The sequence below is a fragment of the Aegilops tauschii genome, chromosome 7 (assembly GCF_002575655.3).
Source record: "Aegilops tauschii subsp. strangulata cultivar AL8/78 chromosome 7, Aet v6.0, whole genome shotgun sequence".
Taxonomy (NCBI): Eukaryota; Viridiplantae; Streptophyta; class Magnoliopsida; order Poales; family Poaceae; genus Aegilops; species Aegilops tauschii.
The window spans coordinates 601407347-601416642 of record NC_053041.3 but is presented as its reverse complement, the minus strand read 5'-3'; the positions used below and the strand labels follow the sequence as shown (position 1 = coordinate 601416642).

The 9296-nt window shown below is 39.4% G+C and overlaps 1 protein-coding gene across 1 annotated transcript; it reads left to right on the top strand.

Annotated features, from left to right (window-relative positions):
* Positions 1-1353, top strand: LOC109780336 (glutathione S-transferase 1). The gene is made up of 3 exons (XM_020338932.4): positions 1-265; positions 368-416; positions 688-1353. Exons 1-3 carry the CDS (start codon positions 113-115, stop codon positions 1146-1148), a joined length of 663 nt encoding a protein of 220 aa, XP_020194521.1. The 5' UTR covers positions 1-112; the 3' UTR covers positions 1149-1353.
* The last annotated feature ends 7943 nt before the right edge of the window (positions 1354-9296 follow it).

The following is a 9296-nucleotide window of genomic DNA, read 5'->3' as shown; positions in this document are numbered from 1 at the left end:
CTAGCAGTCAAACGGAAGGGGTGGAGGACGGGGGAATATATATGCGTGGCCATAATTTCAGGCAAAGATATTCTGTAGCGACTTGAAGAGCGAAGCCGGCCGGAAGAGCAACATGGAGCCGGTCGTGAAGGTGTACGGGCCAGCCATGTCTTGGAACATAGCCAGGGTCCTTGTGAGCCTGGAAGAGTCCGGCGTCAAGTACGAGCTCGTCGCCGTCGACTTCGCCGCGGCCGAGCACAAGAGCCCCGCCCACCTTGCTAGGAACGTATGTAGGCCTCTCTCGCTCTTCTAATTGCCTATGAGACGACTATATCCTGCTCTGTGTTCCTTTTCCTACGTTGGTATTGCTGATTAGCTCTTTTCACAGCCATTCGGTCAGGTCCCAGTTTTGAAGGACGGTGACTTTTGCCTCTGGGGTAAGAAACTTCAGAAACCATCTACGCCCTCCGTTTCCAATATTGAACTACCAAAATGTCACATGTTTAGGAGCGGGGGAAGTAAATATTTTTCCTCTTTGCTAATGTTTAGCGATTCCCTTGGCCAGGGCAGGCAGAGTAATTTAGCATGGATGCATAACTGGTATCCATTTACATAGTATTACTCAGATACGCCTTGGGAGAAAACTTTCTGTTGAAATTGAACATGTTTCAAGCCTAGCTCACATCACATATATTGTCTATGCAACAGAGTCACGCGCAATCACGAAATATATATGCCGAAAGTACAAACCTGAGCTCCTTGGGGTTGGCAATCTCGAGGGATCAGCAATGGTCGATGTGTGGCTGGAGGTGGAGGCCCACCACTACCGTCCTCTCATAGAGGCTGTTCTTATGGAGATCAGGATCCGGCCGATTTTCGGGCAAAGGGTTGATGAGAGGGCCGTTGAGGAGAACATTGACAAGCTGAAGAAGGTGTTGGATGTGTATGAGTCCAGATTGTCGAGCTCCAAGTACCTAGCTGGAGATTTCATCAGCCTCGCCGACCTCAACCACGTCTCCACCATGCTTTGCCTAGGGATCACTATATACACATCGGTGCTCGACATGTACCCGCATGTAAGGGCCTGGTGGGATGACCTGAAGGGCAGGCCAGCGGCGAGGAAGGTGTCGGATCTAATGCACATGTCCGTGAAGAATGATCTAAAATGATTATGTTGGCAACTCTTTCATTAATGTGTTTGTACTTTTTCGGTATTTGGTCAAGGTGTTTGTGTTGAACTAGTAAATATTCGTGTTATTCGAGAAAATATGACACACAGTGGGAAATCAAGTCGAAATACGAAAAAAAAATGTAGCAGAGTTGCCACATTTCAAGTGATTCCTGTAGTCGGTCGTGGTGAAATAAAATTGAAGCCTTAATGCAACAGGTCTAACTAAAAAAAATGACTTGGTCCTATGAGAAATTAGACATCATATTTAATAGTTCACAATAGATAAACGTTAGTCACCTAAAAATCTGATTTGGGTCGGTCGATTTTCTAAATCGACAGAAGAAAGGAGGCGCCGGAGTGAAGGAAGAAACATCTGCAGTCCGGTGGGGGGCTCGCCGGAGAAGTTTCCCCATGATCTATATTAGGGTGGGGGTGGGGTCGGAAGAACGTCGGGTCAGTCGTCTTATAGGAAACAAATCCCCAAAATTCTAGGGTATAAATCCCGTAAATGATGCTTCAATTGTTTTTTTTCACGAATATGCAAAGCTTGCGTATCATTCATTGATTAAAAGGGAAGAGTGAATACAGGGTATGGAACAACACATGCATAGACGACATAGTGCCCGGAGCAGAGGGACACGGGGTGCTCAGCCCAAGGAAAGGAAAAGAACAACACGGCAAAACTCTCCTAGCCTTGAGAAACAACTAGAACACAATGAGGCCAACCAGTATCCAACTCCACTCTCAGGGACGCCGCGGCGAACAAGACACCACCTTCAAGAAGGGGAACGGCGTCAAGATGCCGCCGTCGTCCGGTCCAGGAGCCCGGACCAAGGGTTTCCTTGATGCTTCGATTGTAGGTGACAAAACTACAACGTACTCCCTAATCGTTTCTATAGCATAACACATACGCTTCGTCTTGATGTCCGTATTGGAGAGCTCCGTATTGAATTGGACTGGATTCCAATTCGATGAGGAAACTGAAATGGCACTAATACGAATTCGCCTGTTTGGTTGTTCACTGAATTGGCTCTTAAAATGCCTGTGAGGTTTCAATACTAAAAAATGTTTGGATGACAAACTCTGGAATTGTATAGTTTCATTAGCATAAAGATCATATTGTGTTCTTCATGCTAATGTACACGTACAAATTATTACGTACATTAGCAGTAAATAATGTTAGAACTAATCTTGTCATATGTGTATGCATGTCTATTTTCATTCTTCATGTACTCTAGTCTAGGGTGTTGTTTGTCCGGCGAAGCTTCAGCTATGCGCGAGAAGGAGGCGAGATGCCGGGCTGCCGTGCAATGCGGTGATTCTGGTAAGATGCCGACGGTGCCGTGCGATACGGCAATGCCGTGAGAAGCGGCAAGTGTGACCAAGGAGAAAAGCCTTTTGGTTTTCTTCTTGATGAAGTGTGCGTGCATGTGTGATTTTCTTCCTGATGTGTTCTTGTGTTCTTGAGAGCAACGGCGGAGCTACGTAGAAGTCTGAGGGGCCGTCCCCCCCCCCCCCCCCCCCCCCCCCCCACCCACTAGCCCAGATGAGAATTATTTTTTACTAGGTAGTACTAATGACCCATCATGCCTCCACATGCACGCACAAGCCCACCTTACCATTATCACGCACGCACACTTCAGGCTCGATCGCTTCTCCTCTGTTCCCCAATCAGGCACCACGCTCGTGCACGTCTGCTCGCCTCCATAGACGAACCAGGCAACCAGCTGCCCTGCCGCCGCACTCCCTAACTCCCTCGACGCCGACGCTCTTCCTGATCCGTGTGGGCCGCCGGCAAACATCCTAGCGCACAAGAGGGAGGAACAAGGGCGCGCCTCATGCCTTCATCTTCGGCTCTTCGCCACTGGCCGGTCCGGTGGTGGTCGTCCATGTCGGCACACCGGCCGGCCACTACCCGTCATCACCGGCCGCCCCACCCCATACGAATTTGAAGGCTGAGCGCGGTGAGGCGTGAGCGGTATAATTAGACAAGTCGTGTATTTTGGTGTAGTTGGTTCTCATATGGAGTATATATTGCTTTTTGTTTGAGAACAACATGTATTTTGCGGCCAATATGGTAATATACGTATAAATTTGCGTGGAGGCCACAAAGTCTGGTTTGTTGTGGGTTTTTTCTTTCATTGGCCCCCCCATAGGTTAGTCCACTGCTTGAGAGAGAAAAGAGAGAAACTCAAGAGAGAGTTGAGAGGAGAGGAAGAAGAAGCGGCGCTGCGAGAGGCAGCGCCAACAAAGAAAATGTGAAGAGAAAAAAATAGATTCATCTATATATTATGCATATACAACTTGAAGATTTGGCAATCAAATTTCATGGTTACATGCACATGTCCAGCAAGCATGTAGGCTTTGCACGTACATACACTGTGGCCTTTCTGAAAAAATGAGAAAGAAATAAGGTGAAAAAAGTAGTGGACGCCATTGAGCCGCTAATTCGCAAGTCGCCGTATTCCGTGAACTCTTGCAATGTTGGGTCAATATTATCAGCACGGTAATTAGAACCCTGTATACAAAAGAATGCTGATGTTTTAGGAATAAATCTTGTACTGGTTAGAAAATAGAGACGGCTGATTTTTTGCAACTCACATGAGCCGTAGAGGTTCTCCCCTGACATAATTTTCTCATGAAACGAAAACATTTGTCACATGCCATGGATGTCATTAATGCAAACATTTTTCTGACCAATGGACACATAGTTATGCTTTGTAATGGAAACATTTTCAGTGTAAATCAAACACTTCTTCACGTTGGTGGAAGTACATTCCATGTGAGCCAGTTCATACAAAACTTAATAAAGCTTCACTGGTTAACATCCAATGCCTTGGTACCGATGTGCCATTAAATTGCTTCATACAACATTAATAAAGCTTCATTGCTAATATTTCACGCGTGAAGCTTCATTAGTTATAACTTACCCATTCTTCGTTATATGTCCATATTTTCTGCAATGGCAGGCCAACACATATGTAGTATATTACTCATTAGGATACTAGAGTACCTGCCTTGTGGGGGCATCCACTTTTTAAAAAATTCAAAAACATTAACTTCCCTTTCCTCTCATTTTTCTCTTTTTGTTTTTTTTTCACTTTTTGAAAACATGAACTCTTTAAATTTTGTGGATTTTTAAAAATTCATGAACATATTTTCAGATTGTGATGTTTTTTTGAATTCATGAACTTTTCAAAATCATGGTTTTTTATTCATGATTTTTTAAAATTGAAGAACTTTCTCTAGATTCGTGGAATTTTTAAAAAAATTGCACCTTTTCAAATTTAGGAACTTTTTTAAAATTCATGTTTTCTCATATTATGAACATTCCAAACTCTTGAAAACTTAATCAAATTTTAATAAATATAAAATAAATCATGAACATATTTTGAACCTTTGATTTATTTTTGAAAATACAATAACAAACTTAAAAATTGGAGGTTGGTTATTTTCTGGAACCAGCTGCTGCTGGTTTTCCTCTAAACAATGAGTGTGTCAGGCAAGTCGAGCAAATAGTAGTTTAGGCCACAGCCACCTAACTTGGCATGCGGGCACCCGTGCGCCAGTCGGCGCTTAAGGCATTGTATAGACGCTCCCCACCACATACGTGAATAACGTGAGTAGCTACTTCGATCAAAGGAGCTGGAAGTGCACCCTATTTATTGCGTACCGCGATAGATAACGACCAACCACGTACCCCAAGAGCTCCCACGTGCTAGATGAGCCGACCTATTTCAATACTCTCCTCTGCATCGGTCAGAGTGTAAACTCGGGACATCAGGAATCAAGGATAACATTTATTTGTGTGTTCAATCAGGGACTAAAACGCTCTAGGTTCCTTTGAGTATGCTAAAAGAAGGTGACACAGTGATTTATACAGGTTCAGGCCGCTTGGGAAGCATAATATCCTACTCATGTTCTTGGTTAACTGATATGAGTGTATGAGGGAGATTACAAGTGCTTGGGAGAGTTAACTATGGTGATCGGGGTGGCTTCCCATCCTACGCTAGCACCAACCCTTCTTCCTTTTTCCCTCTCTACTCTCTTTCTTAAGCCTGGTTTTTCCGTGTTATTCTCCCTTCTGTTTTGTGTTATGTGCTCCATTGTCTAAAAATGGTCATGGCCCTCCCTTTATATAGGATTGGGGGCACCACAATGGCCCGTTCACACATGTGGTCTTCTTTGCCTTGGGTCTCTCTGTTGTGCAGTATAGGACCGGGGGCACCACAATGGCTCGTTCACACGTGTGGTCTTCTTTGACTTGGGTCCCTCTGTTGTTTAAGCAATAACATGATGTTGTAGGTACTTGCGTGCACCTGATGACTATCTTATCCCTTTGGGTACGACTCGTCAACGTCAATCCTGCCAGAGTCTGAGGCGTCGTTGTCCCTTAGTTAGAAAGGAGCATATGTGTCATCGCTTTGAACCATGTAATAAGGTTAGTAACTTATCGTCTCGAGGCGCGCACACCGGCTGTAAATCATAATGATGATGGCCTAAAATACGTAGGCATGTGGTAGGCTATGCACCCTAGCTTGCATCCGTATTAAATGCATGGTCGTGGACGTGGCCGCGGTCGTTGGGGTTCGCCTGCATGTTTGACACGTGTGCATGTATGCAATTTTGCTCGGGACAGTGAGCACTTCCACCCAACGTCACTAATGATGTCTTTGAGCATTATTTGACTGGTAAAGGTTTTACCAAGGGTAAGTCGACAAAGATCTGGATGCTGCCATGTGTAGCTTGCTAATGCGCTAACTCCTTCTGGATGTTGTAGTATTTGACGGTGAGTAATTTTTTCTAATATACGAGCATGGCCTTTTGATGGGCCCATTGTTGGTGTGCTTGGGGTACCCTGGTAGGTTTTTAATATTACGGGAGCATCAGCTGTAAAACATTCGTGAACATATCTGAACTGATTTGCCTCTTATTTCTAGCTTTATAGGGGTTTTTTGGTTACCTTGTTTTATTTTCTATTTATCTGTTTCCTTCTTCTTTTTCCCTTTTCCCTTTTTGTTTTTTCATTTTCAAATTTAGTAATGTTTATAAATTGAGAAATATTTCTCAATTTGTGAGCATGTTTTCAAAATAGTATATTTTTTAAATAAATATTTGAAATTCATGAATACATTAAAAACTCATGAAGATAGTCTGAGTTCATACAAAAATTGAATTCCGAATAGTTATTGAATTCAAGATTATTTTCAAATTCACAAACATTTTTCAAGTTGTCAACATTTTACAATATTCATTAAATTTTTAGAAAATTGTGAACATTAATTACAAACTCAAGATCGTTTTTGTAAATCAAACAGCCTTATAAACGTTTGAACATTTTCTGAATTCACGATTTTTTTAATTTACTAAAATTACAAAATTCGCTAATATTTTTAAATTTGTGAAATACTTTGGACTTTCTGAATATTTAAAAAAACATAAAAACTTTCGAAAATCTATGAACATTTTGGAATTAAAAAAGAATTTTACAAATGCCGAATATTTTTTAAATGCGCACTTTTCATACCATGAGGATTTCTGAATTTTGTGATATATTGTTCTGAAATTGAGTAAAAGTTTTTAATTAACGAATATTTAGCATATTTATAATTGTTTTTGAATTTACGAAAAAATTGTATTCACATAAACTTATCAAAATTCTGTGAGCTGTCGGTCCGTTTCGTCTCTGGCGAGCTGACTATTACTCGATTAGCAGGGTTATTATTGTATCTCCAACTTGAAGTTTTACATGTTTAATAATTTACGAATACATGATTCACCATTTTTTTCAAATACTTGTTTTTTAACATTTCTTTGAATACGTGTTAAAATAATTCAAACACGCGTTCAAAAAATGATACATAACATATGTTTAACTGTGTGAACATATTTTTACATTGTATAATTTTTTTGACTGTCACAAACATATTTTTGGAAACATTATGTTAAATGTAAGTGACATTGTCTGAATGGTTTGAAACCCATTTTTTAATTACACTTTACATTGTATAAACAAATTTATAAAATATCAGGTATCTATTCTTTTCAAACAAGTGAATATTTTTAAAAATTTGCGCGCACATTTATTTAACACTATTTAACACACATATCAAATTTTAATAAAATTATTATCATTTAGGAAATGTACATAAAGGTTACCTCACGCTCCTGGGCAAGCCCAACAATAAGATACATCATTTTGGTCGGTTCTCCTTCCTTCCAAGGAGAAACTACTTAACGGATATCCATTAGGGGGCTCCAGCAAAGGTCACTTTTGGACCCTAGGACCTAGGAGCTCCTAGCCAACACCACTTGTGTGACGCGCTAGATGCACCCATATGACTGCGTTTTTTGTTATCTTTATTTCTTTTAACTTTGCAGTTTTTTCTTTGTTTAGTTCATACGTACTTCCTCGAAAAAAAGAGAAAAACACAATCTATGCTTTCGCGAGAAGCACACCTGTGCTTTTCGAAAAAGGGAATAGACAGCCTGTGCTTCTGTGAGAAGCAAAACTGTGCTTGCCGTAAAGGGAAAACATATCCGTGCTTCCAAAAAAAGAAGTAGAAAAGGCACAACTATGCTCCTGTTTGGGTTATAGTTTTTTTGGTTTTCTTTCTTTGGAATTTTCTCTTTTTTTGGTGATTTTTCTATTTTTGGTTTCTGTATTTTTTTAGATTTTTCTACAAATTTTGTTGTTGAAAACTTATGAAAACGGTTCATGATTTGGACGGATGGTTCAAGATATACATGTTTTGCAAAAACGAATCTACGAAAACAAGGAAACTCTAGGGTTGTGCACCATTTGTCATCTCAAAGGAAGATTGGGATTGACCTTTGCAATGGATACCCCGTAATTAGTGATTCGTTGGGTCCGTCCTTCGATCGATCGCCATTAACATTTGCTAGTAAATTATTGACCTTTGACTGGTTAATCGATGAGCGTTTAATGTATGAAAAAAATGTGAATTCGAAAATTTCATGAATTTAGAAAATATTGTAAATTTTAAAAAAATCATAGGTTTGAAATGTGTTTGTAAATTTCAGAAAATTTATTAATGTGAAAAAATCATGAACTTGAGAATGTTCATGATTTTTTAAAAAGCTCAAGAATTTGAAAAACCATAGGAAAGAAGTTCATGGATTTGAAAATGTTCACATATCCAAAAAAGTTCATGGGATTTTAAAAATATAGACAACTGGAAAAAGTTTGTGAAGCTCAAAAAAGCACATGATAAAAATTAAAGGAAAAAGGAAAAATAAAAATAAAATATAAAAAAGGAGAAAGGTGAAAAAAATAGAACCATTTGAGACTAGACAAAAACATATAAAGAAAAGAAACCCACATAACTAGCCCTGAAAAAGAGAAAACAAAACAAGACCTTGTGATAAAATGTGATCAGATTGGACCGGCCATTTAAGCCGTCGACAAGATCATGTGTGGGTCCCAGTTACCGTAATAGGCTATAACTCACATGGAGCAGAAACCCGAGTATATCGGGTGGGTTGGATAAAAACCTCCCCTCGTTGAAAAAAAAATTGAGACAATATCGCCAAGCGTTATTAAATAATCACAACGTTTACACGTATGAAAAAAAAAGGTCACTAGGTGGTCCGAGCCATACATTGTAGTTGAACAAATGCGACGGCAGAAAAGCCCGGATGAAGTTTCCGAGTGTATTTCTTAACCAAGTAAAGGGCCTGGATCCCGGGAGTATTACGGCCAATAAAAAAACCTTACTATTATTTTTAATTTTTTATTTGTCTTTATTTTTTGTTGTTGTTTTTTTACTATGATTTGCGAAAAAGTTCCTTTTTGAAAACAATATTAAGAAATTCAGAAAATAATTGCGTTTTCATATTTAGTTCGAAATTTTAAAAACGTTCATATTTTTTAGAATTTTACATAAATAAAAGCGTTGACATTTTATTCTGTTTTTAGTAAAATTTTGAATGTTTTTAATTTTTTTTTCACATTTTAAAACAATGTCCATGATTTTTAAACCTATTCATAATTTGTTCGCTTTTTAGAAGCATTATTTGTTTCAAAACAATTATGAAATTTTATAAACTTTCATGTTTTCAATTTTTGTTAACATGTTGAAAAGGTTTGATATTTTTCAAAAAACATTCACGTTTTTGAAATATA